Genomic DNA, 25,487 nt, shown 5'->3' with positions numbered 1-25,487 from the left:
AGGTTTGAAGGCCAATACCTATATTTTTGGATTTAAGCTGCTGAAAACTGATATTTTGCATACATTTTTTTACGCTATATATTCCACTTTGAGTATTTTGATGTCAAAACATTCCCCAAACTTACAAGGATCCAGTGTTTCCCTGAGAATTTAATTGTTTACAAGCTGGAAAAGTCTCTGAAACAGCATTTAGACCATCATGGGACACTAAAACTCTCCACTGAAAGTCATGCAAACTAACAGACTGACACCCCCGAACCTGTTGAGTAAAATCATATCATTGCCTCCATAATATTGGCATATTATGCAACACTGACTGGCCCATATCTGATGTTTGTTGATAGTTCAATATTGGCAAAAACGTATATATTGACCAACCAATATAGTGGTCTAACCCTAATGTCTTGTATCACTACAGTATCTCTCTGTGCATTGTGGGCTGCATAATTTCTTCTTCTTTTTCTTATTCTGCTGATTTCACAAACTGAATTTCCTTGCCGATGAACCAGTAAATCTCCGTACTCTAACTGTGTGTTATACCCCGTCTTCGTCCTTCAGGAGTCGGCCCTGGCCCACGTCGAGCTGCCCACCACGGTGGAAACGGTGGAAGCCGCCATAAAGAAACACAAGGACTTCACCACCACCATGGAGCTGAACCTGCACCGGATCAAGGCCGTCATCGAGGCCGGGGAGAGCCTGATCAGCCAGAGCAACATCTACTCCGAACGCATCAGGGAGCGGGTCGACACGCTCGCCAACAGGTACGGGGCACATGTAGAAAACACACAGAAATGGTATGAGTTGGATCAAACACTAACTTGAGGCCAGGGCTTTGCATCGGAAAAATTTGGATTCATCAGAAAGTATTGAAAAGTATGACAAAGCTTCAAAAAGCTTCAAAATGTTGGATTCAAATTCAAATTTTCTCCTACTTTGTGGATATTTTTTCATTGAGGACATCTATTGAGAACAGTCTGGGCCTGTTTTTTAGAAGAGCAAATGTCATGAAGAAAGAATTTACACTGTCACATAATGAAATATGCTTTCATTTAACACAGAGGTGATGAAATAAGTAAAAAGTATCGCATTTGAACTGTCATCGAAAGTATCAGAGCCTTTAGCAGTAGTGGAATATTTCGATATCCAGCTCTACAAAAGGTTATGCATGTATAAGTATGTGTACAGTAAGGTCACTTCTGTTTACAAGGGCCCTTACAGTGACACATTGTGAACAGGATTTGTAAAATAAATCACCAATTGAATTGAACTGAATTGAAGAGAAAGAAGAGACGAAAAGTAACTGAGACAGGAAAGTGTTTGATTCTTTGATTTGGTCAAACGGCATCGCGCTTCAAAACAAAAGAAGCATTAGTTCTTTTTAGCTGTCACTGTGTCATGATTTCTGTCATTGATTACATGTTTTTTTATTATTATTATATGTATTTCAAACAGTTATGGGTATTGGAAAATAGGCCTGTGCGATAGTACGATTATCTTGACCAAAATTATCTCCATTTACGATATTATCCTGATAATTATTAAAAAGGTTAAACATTTTAAAACAGTACTGTAATATGCTTCACTTACTTAAAAACGAATTTATCCTTTCAATCATAAGATATTACTTTTTTTCTTAAAACAAAATTATAAAATGCTGGTTTAGCTAAATTGGGAAGGATAGTTTTAAACAACTCAAATAAAAATCCAAAAAAATAAAGTAAAATGAGTGTCAAGGTGCTGCTGATCTGCATCCATTTCAACTGAGTCAGCAACATGAATATAACAGTTTATTATAGCGGCTCCTTTATGGGGAAAATGAAACATCTTTGATGACAGACGAGAGTCAATTAGTGGCGGTGTCGTAACCGTTATTGTTTTTTACCGCGATATATAGTAATATCGGTTATTGTCCCATCCCTTTTGGAGAATTCATTCAAGGGTTGAAGTCTCTGCTTTGATTCCAAAATGCTGTGTGTGCCCTGATATCTCCAACTATACTGACTGTGTGCAGACAGCAGCAGGAATACAGGAAAGGAGAGGGGGGAACCTAGATCATTAGCACAAACTTAAAAGAAAAACACCAGCATTTTCCTTTAATGCCGACAATCATTTTAAATGTTCATTACTCAACATTTTAAAAATCCAGAAGGTTAAATCCTCTCAGCGGTTGTTATCTTCAAAGTAAAAGGTCTTAAGATCGCTAACAACCTCAATACTATTCAGTAGTTTTATTTTCATGTCACAGAAGGTGTCGTTTTTCCTAAACCTCCTTTTGGGATGAGACTCTGTTTTCTTGTAATAAACAGTAAGCGCTGGTTCTGGCTCTGTGTGCACAATGCACGGAGCTCGCTGTGCGTTGAGCTGATTATACTAAGCAGCTGCCCAAACACAATAGAATAATAATAAAAAGAATAATAGCGGCCAGAGATGACAAAGCCGGAGGGACTGCTGAATATGAATGAAAAAACAAAACACAGCGAACGGAGTCTGGCCTCGCCGAGTCCGACGCTGACACCTGACCATGAAATCTATATGATAGGTGAGCTGGTGGTGTGTGTGTGGTGTGTGTGTGTGTGTGTGGTGGGTGTGTGTGTGTGCGGTGGGGGTTGGGGTGTTTGTGTGGGTATATGGGGGTAGGGTAGGCTAGGGTGTGTATGTGTGTGTGTGTGTGTGTGTTCCCAACAATAGCAATATGGAAAGCCATATGGTTTTTGAATTCAATTAACTTTAATTCAGTTCAATTTATCCCCCAGATACTAAGACATACTTATATCAATGCATTATATACAATTAATACATTATGTCAGGTGCTTTTGATAAACAATATAATCATTGTCTGTGGGTATGTGTAGGCACTGATCATTTTTGGCAAACGTCAACCACTTCCATCTGAGTGCTGCTGTCTGTCTGACACCGGTTCAAAGTGCTGAAAGGTCCAGACTATAATGGCAGTACGGCATTGTTTACATAGTGATTTTGTGGATTGGAGTTTTTTCACTCCAATTTTTCAATTTATTATGTGAGCTTCTGACACCGTGTCAAAATACACGTGACACATAAGGTTTTACATGTATTTTGAGGCTGTAAATGAAGTTGGTGATAACAACTTGGACTAGTTTTTCAAAGTTGCTTACTGTCATAAATCTAAATTTATATTTTTCACTTTAACTCACTACATGTGTCAAGTGTCTTTTTGCTTTAAAGGGGCAATAAGTAATCTATGGTTATTGACAAGACTCTACCACATCTTATGGTGGCCTGTAGTTGACATAACTAATAAAATCCACATAAAAAGGCAGTTGAAAAATCGGTTCCCAATGGGTCAGAGAACATCCAGTAGAATAGGTTGGAAACCATACAATGCACAAAACGAGGTTTAAATGCTATAAATAGTGAATAGTGACACTACAGCAAATAAACCTCTTGTTTTGTGCATTATACGATTTTCCACCTTTTCTATTGGACAAATAATAAAATCACATTGTCACAACAGTGATGAGTAAGCTAGCTAACTAGAGCAATTTCTGTACAGTTTCATCATTTGCCATTTTTGGCTTGAGAATGAAATGTGTTGTGACAGCGGTAGGTTGGGAGTAAAATGGACGGAGAGTTTTTATTCCAAAAACAGAGCACAGGCTGGAAAGTGAGTTTTGAAAGCCAGAAATCTCAGCATTTGTCATTGGCATTGATCAACAACCCCATCTTTTCACATATACTATGGTCATGGTAGCATTTTGTGCTATGGGACAGTATAAACCTTAGTTATTGTACCTTTAAACTAACTCCCCTGTCCCTCCCTCTCTCAGGGGGAACCAGAACAGAGAGCTGGCCCAGCAGTGGCTGGAGAAACTCAACGACCAGTGGGAGCTCCAGAGGTTTCAGCAGGACTGTCACGAGGTACGAGACCCACAGACCCGCTCTGCAGGCTGGTGAAGGCTTGATTCTGAAAGGAGTTTAGCAGCATTTTTCATAGGGAAAGAGGAAAACAGGATGGCAAGCCTTTTGGTTAAAGCATCGATTGTAAAAAAAAAAGTAGTGACGTAGTGAGTGTGACGTCACCCATAGGTTTCTGAAGGGAGAGAAAAGAGAAAAGTTGGGGTCTACGAGCACCGCCATGTTGACATGTTTTGGAGCCGGAGCAGCCAGAGCGAAGCCGGGGGTTTCCCACAGTTTTATAACCGTTATACCCCGTTAATGACGCAATTATTTTGAAAATCGCCATACGGACACATATTAGAAGAAGTGAAGTTAGCTACGGAGACCATAATCTCTTGTCGAAAAAATTTATTGACTTTATATTTTGAGTGAGAAGTCGAGCTGTGGACCCATTGACTTGAATGGAGTTGGAGATTTAGAGTCTTTTTGGAGCCGACCCTAGCAGACATTAAAGGAACTGCAGCTTTCAGCCACTTCCTTACTGGCTTCAAAATTCACCCGATGTTTTGGCCGCTTGGTTTTAAAGCTGCATTAGGCAACTTCGCACTTTGGCGGCCCCAAGTGGCAGCGTGAGGTAACTGTTTGAATTTGTGAAAGGTTGAAGGACTTCATTACCCAGAAATCGTGTACCGTGATGTCAGGCCGCTCTTCTCTGTTTGCAGCCCAAATTTGTGATAAGAAGGGTGTATTTTAGACTTAAAGGATAAGGCTGGTGTTTTTTAATGCATTTCTTACTGTCAACAAATCCTATGAAAATAACAAAATCAGCAATGATTTTGTTTTGCCAACAAGTCTCGTCCATGTAGCCGGTGCCCAATGAAGCCATGTCCCAGCAGCCATAGAACTCCATTGTATTAAAAAAACGGTTAAAAACCCGTCACAGAGCCATGCTGCTGCTCTGCAGCATATTTCATCATCACGGTGCACCGGGCCGGCCGACTTTTTCCTCAAACAACTTAATAAGCCGGCTGTAAACACTTTGCGATCTCAGGAAAGTAGTTCCATAGCACCGAAAATAGTCCCTGGCGTAATGAAGAATTTGTTCCCATTTGAAATTGATTTGGTAATAACTACAACAGCCTGACTTTTCGTGGTAACAGTTAGAGATTTTTAAAATTGAAACTATGTCTTTGTGATCTGTATTTAAAGGTTTTTAGCTTACAATTGGAGCCAATGACTTCCGGGTTGACGGCTGAAAACGGTATGTGGGAAGTCAGAACGTAACGGGAGTAGAGCAAACGCATTGTTGATTTTGTTATTTTCATAGGATTTGTTGACGGTAAGCAATGCATTGAAAAACACCGGCCTTATCCTTTAAATGAAAGTGTAAATGTTTCCCACGTCTGCTCCCATAAGATTTTGCCACCTCGGCATATACAGTAATTGGCCGTTATTGGCCAGCTGTCACAAATTAATTGGAAAATCTCTAACCGGCCCCAAATCACTGGCTGACCTCTAATTTGTACTTGAATCTCTCACTATAATAACGTGGCTCTACAATAGTGATCCCACCTCCAGTTCATAAATCTTCTCTTCTGTCTGTTCTAAACAGCCGGTGTCTGGTAGCTCTTTCCTTGGTAAAATCCTCTGGAAGTGATGTGTTTTATGTTTGGTATAAAACGGTAGTTAGCATGAGCAGCGATAGCCACCATGGCTGAACAGACAAAGAAACGAGAAACTCAAACAGCATCAACAGAAAATCCAAGCTCCGCCCACACTGTTTGATTGACAGGTGATCTGTGGGAAGTGCAGTGCAGAAACACCACAGTGAGGCTGAGGGACAAAGATGGAGACTAAACAAAGAAAACGGGGATCTTGAGGATTACCACTTTAATTTTAATTAGAAGCTGTCTTTACATCATCCTGCCCTACACTGATCATTTCTGGTCTCTCCTGTTTTTTTTTACTGTCTCTCCCTGCCAAGTCACAGCCTTCTTTCTGGGCCAGAACCTTATTTAGTTTCAGCAACTTTCTCTGCTTGGCTCTCCTGAATAATTCACCAGCACAGCTCCTCATCACTAATTCAAAGGGGAAAGAGTGTATCTCACTGTGCACGTGTGTGTGTGTGTGTGTGTGTGTGTGTGTGTGTGTGTGTGTGTGTGTGTGAGTGTGAGTGTGTATGTGAGTATGTATGCGTGTTTCAACCAGCACATCCCTACCTGATGATATGTGTGTGCGCACATATGCATGAGGAGAGTTTCCTTCCCTGTGTGTGGGTGTATGTACATGTACATGTATGTGTGTGTGTGTGTGTGTGTGTGTGTGTGTGTGTGTGTGTGTGTGTGGCCTACAGTGGGCCAGTGACACTGCGACAGTCTGTAGGAACCTGAGCTCTCGGCAGGCTGGGTGTGTTCAGTCCTCTGTACAGTAAAACCTGCATCCTAATGTTTCCTGCTTCTCGCTGCTGTAAACTCCACCCAGCAGCCTCTAGAGACCCTCCATCCGCTCTGCAACATATTTACACGGATCATTGTAAGGTTGGATAGTACAGGCTGGCACTTGGGACACCAAAATGCAATCCAAACCACAGTGAAAAAGTTGATTTTGCTGCATTTTTGTATTCTGTTCGTTTGGTTCTCCCTGCCTTTACCAGCGAACCATTGGCTTGATTCCAGTCCCTGTAACTTTAGCTAAACATAATGGACTTGTCTGCGCTCTTTGCTGTAATTTCCCTTCTCCGATGTTCATACCAGTTAAGAACACAGGAAGAAACAGCTGAATATGAGCATCAGTCCAGACTGCAGTTTGTTAGCATGAGGAACTCCTGGCTATCAGATGTCAACATAAGAAAAGACAAGGACAAGGAATCCGCACACCACTTAAAATCAAAAAGACTAAGAAGGAGGCCGAAAAAGTCTTTTCAAGGCATTTATGAAGCCATGCGCTGCTCACCAAAATGTGCAAAAAGTGCAAATACTAGCAGACAAATGTTTAGACACTATATCTTCATCTTTGTCTTTAAAGTATGTAAGTAACTGAGTATTTGAACTTTTGCACTTTTTGCACATTTTGGTGAGCAGCGCACGGCTTACTGTAATAAATGCGTTGAAAATACTTTTTCGGGATCCTTCTTAATCTTTTAGATTTTAAGTAGTGTGCGGATTCCTTGCCTTTTCTTAGGAAGTCTCTACTACGCACCTGCTGCTAATCACAGTAAAGGACTAATCATAGGCGCAAAATTCCCTGAATAGTTTTGGATTCATCAGATGTCAACTCTCCTTATTCCATTTCCTGTAGTCTGTTCAGATTATGTTCTTATTACCTCCGCCAAGGAGGTTATGTTTTTGGTGCCGTTTGTTTGTCAGCAGGATTACGTAAAAACTACTGACTGGATTTTCATGAAACTTCGTGGAAGGGTGTAGCATGGGCCAAGGAAGAACCTGTTAAATTTTGGAGCGGATCCGGATCCGACTCACGAACAAGCAATAATAGCACGAACCTTGGCGGAGGTCTGCGCTCTCCTTCTAGTTCCCTTCTAGTTCCTAATGGTTCTCTTGTTAGAGGACTGAGACTCTCGGTGCTGTTGTCTGGTGCCACCAGAGTTCAAATGACATCGTTCTCACCTGGACAAACGAACCAATCTAAAGGAGTAAACACACCAGAGTTGGAACGAAGCTTTCCAAACATACCTGGTGCGTTCAGCTAAGTGCACCCTAAGTGCACCGTCCATGTCTCGAGGCTTAAAAACCGTTCTGCAGCCTGTCTCTTCCGCTTCGTCTCCGTCTCCGTCTCCGCCTTCAGGACCGAAGTGGATTTAAAAGGTGAAATCAGTAAGGGATCATAGCTTTCACCTGGATTCACCTGCTCCGTCTATTTCGAGAAAAGAGCAGGTGTACGCCCAAAGCCTGCACTGCTGAACACAGTCTGTCTGTACAGGATAGATGGTACACAGAGTCTAACATGCACCGTCGCTCTACACACATTCCCTATACTCTCCAGTACTATTTTTTTGTCAGGTCAGATATTATGTGTTGGTGTTTTGGACAAGCGATTTTATCTTGCGTTTAAATGTTAGGACCATTTTCCTGATATTGAGTTCCACCGAATCTACATCGCAGTTGTCTCAAGACTTAAAAACCCCTCTCTTCTTTAACCTCTCTCCTCTCCTTCGTCTACATCCCTTCTTCATGACTGCAGTGGATTTATTAGGTGAAATCAGTTAGAGGCCATAGCTTTCACCTGGACTCACCTGGTCACTCGATTCTATGAAGACAGCAGGTTTTTTTTGCGCAGAGTAAGCAGTGTGTGAGCTGTTTGGGAGACACTAAAATATTTTTATCTACATGCAACCCATGTAGAGAGACCTTTTTTAGTGAAGGACGAGGCATCATCTATGTCTGTGAAGCCAACCCCTGGGGTCCTGTGCTTTTAAAGAAGAGGAGGATTATGGGATTGAGAGGGGAAGAGGGTGTTAGTAACCGAGGGGGAATCTTGTTCGCCCATCTATTATTCCTATTCTTTTTTTTTTATTTATTAAACAAATGTAATTTTCAATAACAGTAATAATGAACAACATTTTGCCAGCAGCAAGACAATAAATAGAAAGGAATGAACTGCAGGTTACTAGAGGTGGGGACTCGATACTCTGACTCGAGTCAGACTCCAGTCGTAATTTTAATCGCTTGAGACTTGACTTGATGCATGCAGAGAAGACCTCAGACTTGACTTGACTTGACTTGGGTTCTGGTGACTTGGGACTTGACTTGTACTTTGATGACTTGAAAAGGTTTCTAAAGTCTTGACTTGAGATCTTGTGTTTGTGTAAATGACTCAGATTGAAAGTGATGAGATTTGTTCCAGCAGACGACTGAATTTAAATTCTGTTTTCTGAATTTGTATGGAATGATTGAATTTATTGAAGTTGAAACTGATTCTAGAAATCAAACTCATGATGCTCTTACCAAGTTTTTATCCTATTAAAACCATATTGCATTGAAAAGTCCTAGATATTTAGTTTTCTTTAAGATATTAAATTGATACTGGACTCTTGATTTGTTCTGATTTGACTTGCTGTTCTACATTTAGACTTGAGACTTGACATTAATGACTTGGACTTGACTTGGTGTTCTACATTTAGACTTGGGCCTTGACTTGAGACTTGTGCCTCAAGACTTCAGACTGACTTGGGCCTCGAGCAAAGTTGACTTGGTCACACCTCTGCGGGTTACAGATCAGCGCTTCAAGATATCTGAATTCCTTCGAGTGTAATGAGATAAATAATCTTTAAGCGCGCTTTAAACATTATTTTAAGGTTTGAATTATTCCCGCACAATGTACTTCTTTTTTAGCGATGACTCTGAGGCTATGAATCCTTCCCTCTTTCCTTCCGTCCTTCCTTCCTTCCCCATTGTCTCTCTTCATCTTCTTCCTCCTTCCTCACCTCTCTCTGCCTTTTCACCTCAGGCAATACATTCCTCTCTATCTCCTTCCTTCCTGCTACTCTCCCTCATTCATTCTCTCTCTTCATCTACCCCCCCCCACCCCCCCCAGCTCCCCCCCTCCTCCTCTCCTCCCTTCTCTCATTCAATTCATTTACAGTCTCAAGGGAGCTATCAGGCTGTGACCCTCCCTGACCTCTGCACTCACAGGCCTCAGTGTGTGTGTGTGTGTGTGTGTGTGTGCATGCATGTATACGTGTGTGGTGTATGCATACTTTTTTGTGTGCAGTTGCATATATGTCCGTGAATGTGATTGCCTGTTTATTTGTCAGCCAGCACATCCTTACCTGTGTGCATACTGTATATGAGTGTGTGTGTGTGTGTGTGTGTGTGTGTGTGTGTGTGTGTGTGTGTGTGTGTGTGATAGCTCCAGTAGGAGGTGACAAAGAGAAGGTTAGGGTTAGTAGTGGGGCGTTGGAGAGAAATCTACTCCTGGCCCTTTAAAGGAAAGCGGGGCAGTATTTCTATCAAGCGGCAAATGTATCATTCATATATCATTCCCCCGTCCCATCCTCTACTACCTGTCTCTCTCTCTTTCCCACTATCACCCCCCCACTCTCTCTCTCTCTCTCTCTTTTTCTCTCTCTCTCTGTCTCTCTCTCTCTCTCCCTGCTTCACCACTGCAGCAGCATCAGGGAAGCTGAGGCTGGAGACAGAGAATACAGCTGCCTGGGACTACTGCAGAGGGAGAGAGAGATAAAGAGAGAGAGAGAGAGAGAGAGAGAGGGAGAAGGAGGGGGGTGGAGGGGGGGTGGATGGTGCGTGAGAGAAGGATAAAACAAAAGCAGCTGTAGAAGAAGAGTCGTGAGGCTCGGCTGTTGTGCGGAGACCGGCGTGTCTCGGTCCCTTGAAGGAGCAAGGGACTCTGTTTTTTATTCTCTCTCTCTCTCTCCCCCACCCTCATCCATCCTTCACCATCAAAAGCCCGCCCCCTCCTCCCTCCCTCCTTCCCTCCCCCCCTCCCCTTCCTCCCCGCCAGCCCAGCATCACTAGCCGTGACCGGCGAGCCTCCCTGCTTCCCCCCACCTTCCCCAATCCCAATCCCAGTCCTTCGCTCCTCCTCTCCTCCTCCTCCTCCTCCTCCTCACCATCTCCCCTCCAGCCGGCCAGGCAGCCTGCTTGCTCCAGAGGAGGGGGGGTGGAGGGGGATGGAGGGAGGAGGAGAGGGGGGGGGGTGAAGGAGGGGAGGGGAGCCCATGCACCCGCTGCCTGCCATTTTATTGTTTTGGGAGGATTTTTTTTTTTTCTCTTCTGCTCTTCTCTGTCATCCTCATTCTCTCCCTCGCCCTACCTCTCTCCCTCGTCACTGATCCTCCTCCTCTTCCTCCTCCTCCTCCTCCTCCTCCCTCCCTCCCTCCCTCTCCTCTCTCTCTGGGTAGAGCGTAGCCGAGTCCTCGGCAACACAGGAGAGCAGAGGGAAGAGCGCAGTCTCAGTCCAAGTCTCCAGTCTGTCTATCCTCAGCCTCAGCACCAGCGTTGTTGTTATTTTTCCCCCTCCAGCTGGCATTTTTCCCTCCCAGCGCACCTTTGTGTCGCTGCCTTTCCTCTCTCCCGGAGCGAGCAGAAGGCGCCTATCTCTCCGTCCTCTCTCTCTCTCTCTCTCTCTCTCTCTCGTTCTCTCCATCTCTGCGGTGGAGAGCGGATTAGTGTGTTTGTGGGTTTTTGCGTTTGGGGCCGGGACGCGGCAGACGGCAGACGAGTGAGGATGCGGATACCAGCGGCTGCCTGCAGCGGCCACAACCCCGCGGGCCGCTCCCGTTAAACGCTGCCGGTAAACGGAGCTTATTCACCGTACGAGCCTTGGGTGGGGGGGAGCTGGGTTACAGGAGAGAGGGATGGAGAAGGGAGGGATGGAGGTGGAAAGATGTACGGGGGTGTGAGGAGGAGGAGGAGGATGTGGATAATGGAGAGAGACGAGGATGTGTTGGTGATGCTGTCAGCGCAGGCATGAAGGGGCTTTCAGTGTGTGTTTGTTCACGCTTTGTTCCTGCACCGTGTGCCGATTGTGCATTTTATTCTGTGAGTTGAGGTGTGTGTGTGTGTGTGTGTGTTGTTTACTGTGTGGGTGTGTGTGTGTTCCTGCTGTGGACTGTGTGTTGTGTGTACATGTGAATTCCTGCCGCCATGCTTGTTTGGTACACGTGTGTCTGTGTTCATGTGCCTGCTGTGTGTCATTAAATATGCATGTCTGTGTGTTTGACCTTGTATTTCCCACCATATGTGTCTGTGTGTGTGTGTGTGTGTGTGTGTGTGTGTGTGTGTGTGTGTGTGTGTTTATATATTCCATCCTGTTATTATTTTGTTTCCACACATATGTAGTCTAAATCTGGGTTGAATACATCCATGTATGAAGCATAATACTGTAGTATGTGAGTGTGTGTGTGTCTTATATAAGCAAGCATATGTTTCCCTTGTGAACTGGGCACAATTTTTAACATTTACCAAGTGTGTGTGTGTGTGTGTGTGTGTGTGTGTGTGTGTGTGTGTGTGTGTGTGTGTGTGTGTAGTCCTCACAAAATGAGGAATCAGTTTCTGCACTCTAAGAGTTATCTACAGTGTTTATGCTCATCCAATATTGACACTCTCTCTCTCTCTCTCTCTGTCCCTCTCTCTCTCTCTCTCTCTCTCTCTCTCTCTCTTTCTCTCCTCCTCTCTCCCTGCCTCTCTCGCCCAGCTGGGGGACTGGGTGTGTGAGAAGATGCTGATGGCGAGGGACAGCAGCCGAGACGAGACCCAGAAGCTTCATAAGAAATGGCTGAAGCACCAGGCCTTCATGGCCGAACTCGCCCAGAATAAGGAATGGCTGGAGAAGATCGAGAGGGTGAGTGCCGCTGCTTCTCCAAAAGCCATTTCTCTTGCGATTTTGGTGGTTTTCTTTGTCTTGCTTGAGGAGAGTTTGCAGGGTCGTTTGTGTGTCGAGTGAAACCTGTCAAAAGTCACTGTATAATTTAAAAAAGTCAGAGCTGTCGGTGAGGGAATGAGTGTTGTTTTCTTGGTTTTTATGGTGTTTCTGCTTCATGAGATAGTAAGCAGCGGAGAGTGTCAGGAAATATCAGAGATACAGAGAAGGATTGACATGCAACATAGGCTGTGAGTTGGATTCAAACAAATACATTATATAGGCTTTAGCCCACTGAGCCACCGGAACAACTGTGGAGCGATGATGTTTTGTGTAACGACATTTTACACACATCAGAGCTGATGGAATAAGTAACAGAATAGGGCTGGTCGATACAGCCTGAGAGGTCGGTGAGAGAGTGCCAGTGTCTTGGTGTTTTGGTAAATGTTCAGTATATCCAGCCCAGCCCTATAACAGAACAATGATCTAGAATGAGCTTACGTCTATTTTTCCATTGAGTCAATAGATGAATATGAAGCAAAAGAACAAAAGGAACTTTACAGGTTTCCATGTTGAAGGAAAAGCAGTGGCTAGCTCTCTGTCCTAATAATGACACTACTGACAACAGTGGTGAATCCTGGACTGTGCTGATAGACTGGTGGTAGGTTTTACTTACATTAGCTGCATTAGCTGCATTAGCTGCCCTGATTTAAAGCACAAATCTAGGTATGTTCACATAGTCTTGAAGAGTTTGACTTAAATGTGGAAAATTAGCTAGACAAGCATCACTGATGTAAACAAACAACACGGCCTCACGGCAGTTTGTGAAATAGTCAAGAAAATGTAATCTATTGATTCGTGTACATGGACACGATTTTGCCATTTTTTCGTGAAATGAACACGACCTTAAAAACGTGCCTCCACCACAACCTGCTTAATGTTCCTCCACCACAAATTTGAAGACGTAAGTTTTGGCAAATAAAACTACTGTTACTGTTACGGTTACGGTTACGGTTAGGCAACTAAAACAACTTGGTTAAGGTTAGAGAAATGGTTTGGTCATGGTTAAATAAGAAAAACGTTTGTTAAAAATTTAAATGTGGTTTATGGTTGAAAAGTACTTTGAACATGCTGGGAATCAAACCCCGGTTGTCGGCATTAAAGGCAAACGTATATGTCCATCCGCCACCATGACCACAATGCCTTTACTGGCCACCATTTTATTTCAATATCACTTCCTGAGTCCCGACTGAAAAAAAAACATGTTGCACGCACGAAAGATACTTCAAATTGAAATGCATTAGTTTGAAAGTCGGGTTGAAACCTTGTACAGCACATCATCAACATTGCACAGCCTTTCATTAGCTCATGTCAAACTCATGTTAAACAAACAAGTGGCTAGGGCAAAAGTGTTTTAACATAATTGGCATCTTGAAATCATGGACTGGGCTTTAAACAGAGAGAGGGTGAGCGCCGCGACCTTGACCGCTGCACTAAACCCTGATAGGATCCGCTTCATATCAAGAGGGCTTATGCAGCACATCAGCCTCTTGTCCCAGGTTGTGCTCAAGGCAGACGTAATTGGGTTAGCCAGTGCCTTCCCAGGATTCAGTGGGTTTACTGTGGGCTGTTGTGTTCGCTTTTACCCCCCGGACTGGAGATTTTGGGTAAAATCCCTCCTCTCCGTACCTCCTTGCCGTCTTTCCTCACGGCCTCTTCAACTCATCGCCGATTTGTGACCCCGCTTTAGGCAAGACCACACATGGCCTTGTGTGTGTGTGTGTGTGTTTCGGCCTGCGAGTGTCAGTGAAGGCGATAATTGAATGGCATTTGCTCTTGTTATACTACTACAGATGGCGCTAAGAGTTATGACGCTATTCGGTTTGTCCAGAGATTTCTGTGTCTTTGCAGTTCAGCTGCTTCGTCTCTAATTCTCAGAGGCTTTGCGCCCACTCATGAAATATTTGGATACACAAAAAACCTTAAAATATGAACAGTTTCTCTACTAAATGAAAGATAGAAGCTAATGTGTGGACATCCAAAGTGGCTTCATCTTGGTAGAGGAGAACTTAACTGAGAAAAGGAAGAGATGCCCGCACGCTGAATCGTGTAGGTTTTACTTTTGTTTTGCTTCAACCCAAAAAAATGTCTTCTTCACCTCCGTCATATTGCCCAACAACGCTCCACTTTATGTGAAATGCGACAAAAACAAAGCTTACTGAACACAAGCTAAATGAAACTAACTGAAGCTAATTTTTGTCCCTACATTGTGTTTTTTATGGCGATCTGTTGATGCCGTATCAGTGGCGTTTTGGCTATTTTGAGTCCGAAGAGTAATGCAACTCTACACACATTAAAAGGACAGTTGCTCAAGGGCGTTTTGGTCATGATGACTCAAAGGAGCCACTGATCTAAAAAGCTCCAATAATAGTACTGGTTTGGAACATTTCATGCGTACTTGGAAGGTTCTTTATTGCACCAAAAGGTTTCTATGTAGAACCTTTTTGGTGCTTGGGGCTCTTTCTTTCTTTCTTTCTTTCTTTCTTTCTTTCTAGCACCAGAAACATTTCTGCTATGGTACAAGCATAAATAATCATTTTCTTCTACCTTCCTACCTACTGAGCAAGTATTTTATGGGCGGCGACATGCAGGAGGTGGCCAAGTTCAACAACTTTTACACCGAAACAAGAACAACATTTTCACAATATGATATTATGGGTTAGGGTTAGAAAATTCATATTAAAACAGCTTTGGAAACTGTTTTGAATTGTTAGCAGAAATACATGAATCCCCAAACAGGATTAAATGTGTATTTTATAGCTGAATTTAGATGCAACCAAGGTGATTAACTTACTAATTTGCACTTTTACCGGCATTAGATTTGCATTAGTGTGTGTTGGGTCTGACCATAATGTAACATTCCCCTGATTTGTCAAAATTTGCTTTTAAAGACACGCTGCCTTCCCGGTTCAGTCCAGTTTGACTTTACGTTTGATGATGCGTTTATCTCGAGTGGCTTACAGTGAGAGAGGGAGGAGTTTAACAGGACACACGACTGTTGATTGACACATACAGGCTGACTGACTGACTTGCTCTGAAGGCATAAATGATGTCATTGGTTGAGTTACACCTCAGTGGGTGGGGCCAAAAAATCTGTTTTTCTGGTGGATCAGTACAAATCATCAGAATCTATCAGACATCTGTGGTATCAGAGGACAGAGACTTCTAACCAACCAGTGATGTCCGAGCTATTACATCATCCCTCTGTCCTTGTCCTATCAGCTTGCTGATCGCTGTGACATCATTGTGGCTGACGGCTGTGGGCAGCTTCACCCACTGTTGGCCTATACACTGCTCATTATTTCTAATTACTGTATGCTTGTTGCTGAGAACCCAGTCATTTCTCTCCATTTTCTCTTCCATAGTGGGCGCTGGGAGGTTGGTGTGTATGTGCGTGTGTGTGTGCGTGTGTGTGTGTGAGTGTGTGTGTGTCATTTCTCTGTAATCTGTTTCATCTTGGACATAAGAGACTGACGTAGGTGTGTACGTGTGTGTATTACACTAACAATTATCTATATGTGCATGCAGTACAGCGAGGTCTGGGCTGTTTCCATCACAGATTCACAGGTCGTGTGCTTATCTGAAGACAGAGCCAGGTTACTGGAAAGTGCTTACGGTAGAGGGGGAGAGAGAGAGGGGGGGGGGAGAGAGAGAGAGGGGGGGGGGGGGGGGGGGGAGAGAGGGAGGGGGAGAGAGAGAGAGAGAGGGAGGGGGATAGAGAGAGAGAGAGAGGGAGGGGGAGAGAGAGAGAGGGAGAGAGAGGGGGAGAGAGGGAGGGAGAGAGATGGGGGAGGGAGAGAGAGGGGGAGAGAGAGAGAGAGAGAGAGAGAGAGAGAAGGGATGGGGAGCGAGAGAGAGAGAGAGAGAAGGGATGGGGGAGCGAGAGAGAGAGAGAGAGAGAGAGAGAGAGAGAGAGTAGCTGGGTTTCCATCCAAGTATCAAATTATGACGAATGAAGTTAGAAAAGCCGAATGTAAACAGCAAAATTTGCTAAAATTACATTACTGCAAAAATGCTTCAGCCTACACCATAAGTAGTGATAGAAACATTTGTTGAATAAATAATGATGTAGGGCGATGCTTGGGGTACAGTTTCATTGTACAACAGTTGAAAAGCGGCTGTGGACGTTGTGAACTGTTGTAAAATATCTGTCCATCACAACCTCCAGACATATCATAGCTCTTATCCAAGCTACTTCAATTAGAGAAACAGGAAATGGGCTTTAATTTCTAGATTGACGACATTACAAGCAAAGTAAGGAGAGCAATGGATGTAAGAAAATATTCTAAACAAAAATATAACACGATCATGTGTGACATAGAAGTGCTGCAGGTAAGGAAATAAGAGCTGAGGAGGAAAGGTAGGAAAGTTATTTTTATTTTAAGACAGGAGCACAGGAGGAACCGACCTAATAAGACATTTCTGCATTTTCACACAGCACACAGAGAGAAACTGCTAAGGAGAGTGACAGGAAAGACGTGTGTGTGTGTGTGTGTGTGTGTGTGTGTGCGTGGGTGCGTGTGCGTGTGTGTGCGTGTGTGTATGGATATAGATTTCAGTAGCAGACTGTAGTCTCACCAGGCTGTCCTGCTGTTGGCAGATAGACAGGTTTTAGCTACTGAAGTCGTACATGGCAGCCATGTTCACCCCGCAGTCCTGCTCCGTGGCCGTTGCTAAGCAACTTGATTTTTTGCAAGGTAATAGTCATAACGTTTGGCATCTCACCATGGCACAAGTATTGGAGGACCTGTCTTATGTATTGCAGTGAAGTGGAAGAAATCTTGCACCGTCCCTTTGCGCTGTTCTTTAGGTATTAATAACTTTATTTATTTCTCCTGCGGTCCTTGGTCCTGGAACGATTTGCAGGCCGATCTCAAACTTGAGACCCTTATCTCTCTAAATGATTTTAAACTTAGAATAATGGAAGTGGTCACTGTTAGCTGCAGTTGCTTCAACTAACAAACACATGACTAAATATTGCTGCCTTGTTTTTTGTTTATGCACTGTATTATGTAACGTATTCTGTTGTACCTATTGTTGCTGTTGTGATTTGATGTTGTTGTCCTGTTATGTGTTTGATGCTGCTATCTGACCCTGTCTTGGCTAGGTCTCACTTGTAAAAGAGGTTTTAATCTCAATGTGACTACCTAGTTAAATAAAGGTTATATATATATATTTGTGTAACAATCCAAGACAAGATCAACCAAGCCAAGAAGAGGAAAAAAACATAGATATTCAGTTGTGGTTTAATACGAACCCAGGTTAGGCTAAAAGGTGGGGGAGAAAACTTCAATACTGGAACAATAATTGCATGATAACTTTTATTTGTGCAGCATGTTTCTGAAACAAATTTAACCAATAGATTGACAGTCTGACTCACTGTTGTCTGTGTGCCAGAAGGTACAGTGAAATCTAATCTTAAAGCTTAAGTGCTTCATGACTGATGTGGTTGTGCTGCTGCTGATCCTGGACCTGCTGCCTGCAGAACATCCTGTCCACAGTCTTGTCTCTCTCCGCCGTGCGTTCTGGTTGTGGATCTCTCCTCGGGTCCTCTGAGAGTCTCCGCTCTATTTCTGTCCTGAAGATCCTCTCTCTGCTGTGAAGGACTCTGCTGTGAAGCCACTGCCTGGTTTTAGGGTAGTGTTTGCCATCTGTGTTTCTGTGTGCATATCATACTATAAAATAAGGACTCTCTGTCTGTATGTGTGTGTGTGTGTGTGTGTGTGTGTGTGTCCTTCGCATATCTCATGAACCGTTCGTCCGATCTACTTCACACTTGGCGGATGTATTGCTGGGGACCCAAGGACGTGCAGTGTCGGATTTGGTGCAATTTGGACACGCGACAGGTTCAACATTAATAAACTTTGCAGCGGCACTGCACTAGTATATATAAACGCTGTGCATGTCTTTTTTTTTTTTGGCCAGGGAATTGGATAATTAAACAGACTATTTGTCAGTTTGTACCTGCTCCCTCCAACTTAAATGGCCCAGATAAACAGAAAGTCTCAGGTGGATACAGACACACAGATCCAGCCTACAATAACATTCTTAGCTCAGGATTATTCCCAGTCTTCGCCTAAGGTTTAGCCCAAACCTAATTCAGCCCCTTTTCACTTTTCACCAATTAGTCTAAGCATGGCTACATTGCCCCTCCAAGCTCATTTGTCTGTCTCTATTGGGTCACCTCGTCTCTCTCCAACTCGGGGTTTCCTGGCAGTAGCCTACTCCCCCTTTTCCCCCATTAGCAGCCTCCCTAAGCCCAGGGGGAAGTTCTAGCCCTGCTAAGCCCTGCAGACTGGGCTAGCTTAGGGCACACCAAGCATGTTTGCAGCAGTTGGCGGCACTGAAAAAATGCACCGAGGTGGCTGAAAATGCAAATCTCAGTTCTCCTCCAAGGGAACTGGTCCAAGGTTTCTTAGGAGTGGGAACATAATCCAAACTAACGACAGGGAACGACCCCAAAACGCAAGGGTTTATGGGTATAAGGAGATCTGATATCCAGCAGTTCCTCATGCTTGGAAAGTCTAGCAGAACAAAATAAACGGAGGGCGAACCACAGTCTGGACTGATGCTCATATTCAGTTATTTCTTCCTGTGTTGTTAACTGGTTTGAACACTAGAAAAGGGAAATTACTGCAAAGAGCTCAGACGAGTCCTAAAGTAGCTAAAGTTCAGATTTGTTTTGACGATGCCCAAATCTCGAACCTGGCAGGATGACAGGTCACCAAAACTCTGTCCGAGCTACTTGTGAATCCATGTGACTTTTGTTTACAAGCTCTGGTACTAAACCTACCAAAAATGCTACAAAGTTAACGTTTCTACTATGGTTCAGACCAAAGAAAACAAACTGTAGGTCCTGTTAGCCTGGGGTGAAAAAGCTTCAAATGTCACGTATACTATAGCAGAAATTTTAAAATTCCAGCTCCACCACGGTGATGCTGGTGATCTTCCTAATATGGAAGTTCATTGCAAGTCACTCTGGATGAGCATATCAGCTAAATGCCAAAAAATGTAAACTGTTTTCATTTTGTGTGATGTCTAAATGTTAGAGAGGTGGACTCAGCTTCTCAGTGGTCAGTGGTAGAAGTGTGGTTGTATTGGACGGCTCCAAAGTGTGTAACTGTGTGAATGTGGAGCAGAAATGAAATAAATAAATAAATAAATAATGAAACAAATAAAACCTAAACCGGTCCTCCTGTCCCGCTGTTCCTCCAGATGAGTGTGTGCAGGAGAGGGGGACAGAGGAGGAGGCCATTTTAGACGATTATCACGCGGCTTGTGTACTTGTGTGTCGGTTTCCGTGGTGACGTCAAGCGGCCCGGCAGCAGCTGGAGCGATGCGCCTCCTCCTTCCAGCAGCTTGCAGCGGTTGCCAGGCAACAGCCGTCCAATCCCCTCTCCCCTCTCTTTCCCTTCTCTTCCCTCCTCCTCCTCCTCCTCCTCTCGGCACAGCTCATGTGTGAAGGTCATTCCTCCCTCTCTCTCTCTCTCTCTCTCTCTCTCTCTCTCTCTCTCTCTCTCCCAGTCTCTCCTCCCTCCCCTCTTCTTCGTGCATCTCTCCTCTAATCTGGGGACAGGAAACAGACCTGGATTTAGCAGGAAGTGATGCAAGACGTGGACTAGGAGAGGACAGGAGGCTGTTCTGGAGGATTGGGATTCAGCCATTGTTCGGCATGGCGGCCCTATAACAGCATGTGTTAATGTGGGGCGGAGCAGAGGGCCGAATTTGCAGTGTTAGGAATATGTAATACATAGTTTAATCAATAACTCTGCTGTTATGGTGCTGCAGGATGACTGGGCATCCAAACCGCCCGAACAAACCAACCTGCATATATTTATATATGTAGATTTTTGGACTTATGATGTATGGCAGATTAGCTGAGTGATATTTCCACCAAAACCCAAAGAGGAAAGATTAATAGCATCTATGAATAGACTGTTTGGATGCCAGGATTCTGTATCTGGAGCGACTTGCGTAGGTTTCTGGTTTCCAGTGGAATAAAAAAAAAAAAAGCCAGGTTTTATTCTATTTACGGTCATGGAAATCGATGCAATGCAGTCTTGAGGCTTTTGGAAGGCGGTGTCAGATGTGAAGACATGCCTAGTCATTCTGTAACGTCTGTAATGTCACTCTTGTAATGATGGTGTGATAACAGGAGCTGTTCTGGGGCTGTTTTGGGTAACGTGATTCAAAAGCAACGAGGGCATTCATCTGTGTGTGTGTGTGTGTGTGTGTGAGTTTTTGAGCGTGTGTGTGTGTGTGTGTGTGAGTACAGTGGAATGTTTTAAACGGTTTCTCCCCTGTGTCATCGCTACTCTAAACCCAGTGGAGTTTCGTTTCCTGTCTCCTTCTCTCTCGTTACGGCTGATAATTAATTGGCCTCGTTAACTCATTAAGAATGACAATCGCAGCCTCTGTTCCCCTGATCCCCTCTCTCTCTCTCTCTCTCTCTCTCTCTCTCTCTCTCTCTCTCTCTCTATCTCTCTCTCTCTATCTCTCTTTCTCTCTCTCTCTGTTGTATCACACTGGTACAGAGGTGTATAGCTAGAGGTGAACAGAGAGTGTGTGTGTACTGTGTTGTATCATGGATGTCTTGCTTTTTGATGTTTCACTGAAAATAGTGCTGTGATGACATAACATCTGCGTTTTAGAGGTGAAACATCTGTTTGGTCTCATGTGTCTCTCATGTGCTTCCCACCAGTTCTCTCTTTTTCTGACTCTCCCTCCTTTCTCTTCCTCTATTACTCTCTCTTCTTTCTCTATCTTAAAGGATAATACCGGTGTGTTTTCTAAGTTTACTGCTCAGGATCTAGTTTCCCCTCTCCTCTCCATTCTTCCTGCTGGTTTCTGCACACAGTCAGCATAGTTGGAGATATCAGGCTTGTTTCCCTCCCTTGAGAAAAAGCTATTTGCTGCCGTTCATTCTTGTCCAGTATGAAAAACAACTTCAACAGAGCGAGAGAATCCATCACAGGAAACACAAACTTTCTGTTTTCTCCTTATTTCATTGAGCTGAGTTGAGTGTTTTCATCTCAGTGTTGCGTTACGTTCCAAAATGGAAGTCTCCTCCAGGAAAATAATCCCTCATAAAAACATGTCGCCTCTAAAACTTTACTGTCGCATAAGTGTTTTTTATTTTATTTAGGCTGTCTTTGTTAGCCGGGACAGCAGTTTATTTCAAGCTGGGTTTGACATTGTAAAGTTTGTATTTTAAGCACAACAAAATTTTTTATGAGTAAATGTAAAAATAAAATCTAATTACATACGGCATGCATTGCAAAATGATTGGGGGAAATGTAAACTATGCATACACAGTAGTAGATGGGCTGTAACTCTAAATCACACTGGTATTCTCCTCTAGTCACATGGGTCTAATATTACATGATGTGAAGTGATCTGTAACAATTGTTGTAACAATTGAGTAAAAATTATTTACTGTATTTTAGTGACGCCAGAGGTTCCTGATAATATCATAATACTAATCCTGTTACAAATCTCAACAAATCTCTCGGTAATTTCAGGTCTTCTTTATCTTTGGCACACTATTTATTTTTGTACTTCTTCTCGACACGTGATTTTTCTCTTCTTCATGTCATGAAAAATGGCAGGAGGCAGTAGTGGACTCTATAGAGGAAGGTTTTGAACGTATTTTTCAGCATAAACTTTGTGCTGATGCTTTGCTAAATCAGAAAGTGGCAAATTGTAAAAACTTGACCTTCTACGTTTTGTACCCGGGATGCTGGTGAGTTCAGCGAATTTCATTATCCCATGTGAACGTGTTTTACCAAACACAGAGGTTGGGGGGGAACTCATTAATAACATGAGGTCCCACATAATGCTAGTCCCATGTGAATATAGGGCTTCATTTTCCATCTCTCTCTCTCTCTCTCTCTCTCTCTCTCTCTCTCCCTACATATATAACTGTCTTTCTCCCACAACCCGGTGTGCATTAAGCTTTGACCTGTAGTTTTGTGCTGGCTCTGCAGTATAAGAGTGTGTGGGTGTGAACGTGTGTGTGTGTGTGTGTGTGTGTGTGTGTGTGTGTGTGTGTGTGTGTGTGGTGAGAACATCAATGGAGCAGTGTGACGATACCAGCAATCTCAGAGAGAGCACATGGTGAACTGAGAGAGAAAGAAGGGGAGAGAGAGAGAGATCTGACACCATATTTTTATTCTCTTCAAGTGATTGTAATTTTGTTGCTATCATTCATGCCAATAAAACATATAGAACTGGACTGAATTGAGACAGAGATGCTAGGAAGAAGCAGAGAGCCAAAAGAGAGAGAGAGTCTTATCTAAATCATGTCATGCAGCTCTGGTTTCAAAACTCTCCAGGACAAAGCTGATATTTTAGAGCTACAATATGTGTGTTACATTAGTACTACATGTCACAGTCACTGGATGCTACCGGCTGATATATGTAACTGGATGTACTGTAGTTAGCTGAATGAACACAGCCATCATACAAAATCAGTGTAATTGTGAATGCTGCTACAGTAGCTGAATTCACAGTAGAGGTGAAGAGGGATGAAATGGAGTAAACACACCTACAGCAGTTAAGTGGAATGAACATAACAGCTGTAGTGATGTAGTGTAGGGAAGATGGGAGAATTATGAACCTCAGCTGGGTAACAATTATCAAACTAATCAGATATGCAGTAGATATAGCAATAGAGACAGAAACAGATATGGAGATAGAGATTATCAGCCATCTCTGGACACAATTCTACACAATAAAATGAATACGATACTATACTTTTGAAAGGTTGAATAAACAGAATAACAGCTGTACAGCGATGTAGTGGGTCATAAAAAGATGGGTAAAATGGGTTAAATGTGACTTTAATGCACTTTTCACTTTTCTAATACTCTTGCACTGTCTTTTTCTGCACTAGTTTACTTTTTAAGTCTTTTATCTTGTGGATGTCTTCTCTGTACTTTTGCACTTTTTAATTGTAAATTTTTTACCTTTATTGTATTTTTTATTACTCTGTAAAGCACTTTGAATTGCCTCAGTGTATGGAATGTGCTATACAAATAGTACAAAGCTGCTTTGCCTTGCCTAAAGGGGGCTAGAGACAGAAATAGAGATTGAGATTTCCATCTATATATCTATCTATATATCTATCTATATACATTATTATCGACCATCTCTGGACACAATAATACTTTTTTATGATATTGAAAGCAGGGCCTTTTCCTGAAAAATAAAGAGGTTGATTGCTCTTTACTGTAGTTTCTAGCTTACCAACCTTTTGATTTTCCCGCTGCAGGTGATCTGTCTGTTTCTGTCTGACTGACCTAAATCCGTCTCAGTCTGATACTACAGCCTGCTCCACTGCTGTTAACTCTTTCTCTTTACAAAAACACTTTACTCTCTATCCATTTTAGGAAAATTTTGCAACCTGAAACTCAACAGTATTCTGTTCATTCTGCTCATTTTGTAATCCTGTCTGTTTCCCTATATTCTTACTTTATTTTATCTTTATCCTCATGTCTGGTTTCATTTTTTTATGTCCTTATATTCTTATTTGATTTGATTTGATTTGATTTTAACTTCATGTCTGGTTTCATTTTTAATCTACTGTTGTTTTCTCTTCTATGTACTCAGTCCATGAATTTATCTTAACTGTTTTGGAAAGCACTTTGTAACAGTTGTTCTAAAAAGTGCTTTATAAAAAAATGTATTAAGTAAATAAAGTTTATTATCCTCACTGTAAACATAACTGATTTTAAGCAAAGGTCTTCAGATGACTCCTAGTTTTAACAGTAACACATCATGGGCTTTACTTTCATGCCAGGAATCATTTTGTAAGAGTAGGTTTCATCTTTTTGTGGTGGGTATCTCATTTCTGGATAAAACTAATTTTTTTATTGGCTTTATCTGCCTAAACCTGAGTATGAGTGAACCAACAGACAGTTTCTCTACTTTAGTTCACATCAGAGAGGTGAGACGGTGTAGTGGACTGGAATTAAATCCCAAAAGAGCATTTTTCTCTCCAGTCCTGTAGCACTCTCAGCTTTTCAACGCTCCCAATAAAGAAAAAGTATAAAGAGAGTGGACGGCCCTTTCTCTGTTAAAAAAAAAGGGGGAGGGGGGGGTTAAGAAAGACAAAAGTAAAGGTAAAAAATAAATGTTTCAGTCTCCCTCCAGTCAAAGTGAAGCTTTTAAAGCAGGTTCACTCTTCAGCTAGATGGGACAGCAGCCTCATCTCTGCTTCTCGCTGGGCACCTTCCGGAAAGTATGTCACCTCCAGCTGTGTGTGTGTGTGTGTGTGTGTGTGTGTGTGTGTGTGCACGTGTGTGTGTATGTGTGTGTGTGTGTGTGAGAGTTGGAATTGGAATCGTAATGTCACCCAGCTCAAAGGACACAGAACTGGAATCAGAGGAAACAGAATTTAATTCCATTAAATTCCATGAAATTCCACTTCTAAGAGAGTTTGTCTCGACTCGCTAAACATTAAGAATCAAATAAAAGTTCAACAAATCAAACACATTCAGTCATAATGTTTGGATTACGATTACATGTTCTGCATCGAATACCACCTGAAAGGAACCTTTAACATTTTATGATATTCATCAACATTTTCTGTTAACTACCCAGTTCTTCTTCTTCTGTTTATTACAAACAAACTGGAAACGTAAAACTCAGAGGATTTTTTCCCAGGAAAGAGCTACCAGACTCCGGGTGTTTAGAACAGCAAAATGAAAGCTTTCACAAATTAGATATAGGTTGAATCATTGACTGCGTTAACATGGACTTGAGTTTCCCGGTTATGAGGCTTATCCCGGTTTTGACCATATTCTAGTCATATTCGGGATATGGCGTTTACATGGAACACAGAGAAATCTGGTTATTCATATCCCCGTATACATGATAAATACTAGTATCCCGGTTACTGATTACTGCATGCTATTTGCGCAGGCGCCTGTGATGTTTACAACACAAACCGGCAATTTTGAAATCGTTAATCTGATATTCCTCTGTAACTGTTAACCTTAAATTAATTTTTAAGTTTTGACATGTTGGGAAACCGGCGTCCTGTAGTCTGTATACTACAGACTTGAACAGGTCAGCATTTCGATGCTTTCTCCCATCTAAACTGCCAAGTATATTTAATTCTTTCATCACCGAAAGACAAAACTCTGTTTCCTCATCACTCCAGAAGTGAGACGCTCTCGTTGCCGCCATTGTTTGTGTTTTTCTGTTACATC

General features: G+C 42.8%; 1 protein-coding gene across 1 annotated transcript in view; it reads left to right on the top strand.

Moving 5' to 3' along the window:
- LOC139659137 (spectrin beta chain, non-erythrocytic 4-like) overlaps nt 1-25,487 on the top strand; it is a gene marked incomplete at its 5' end in the record, with an annotated part of 72,584 nt that overhangs the window by 11,756 nt on the left and 35,341 nt on the right. Inside the window, 3 exons of the mRNA XM_071537360.1 lie at nt 559-761; nt 3,807-3,897; nt 12,049-12,195. Of these exons, the coding sequence (XP_071393461.1) occupies nt 559-761; nt 3,807-3,897; nt 12,049-12,195 (441 nt within the window). The remainder of the gene's footprint in view (nt 1-558; nt 762-3,806; nt 3,898-12,048; nt 12,196-25,487) is intronic.

Source organism: Centroberyx affinis, unplaced genomic scaffold (genome assembly GCF_046629955.1).
Source record: "Centroberyx affinis isolate AG114_WGS23_722 - 3 ecotype Tasmania unplaced genomic scaffold, CSIRO-AGI_Caff_v1 ptg003021l_1, whole genome shotgun sequence".
NCBI lineage: Eukaryota > Metazoa > Chordata > Actinopteri > Beryciformes > Berycidae > Centroberyx > Centroberyx affinis.
Note: the sequence above shows the minus strand (reverse complement) of the source record. Positions and strands in the feature narration are given on the sequence as shown.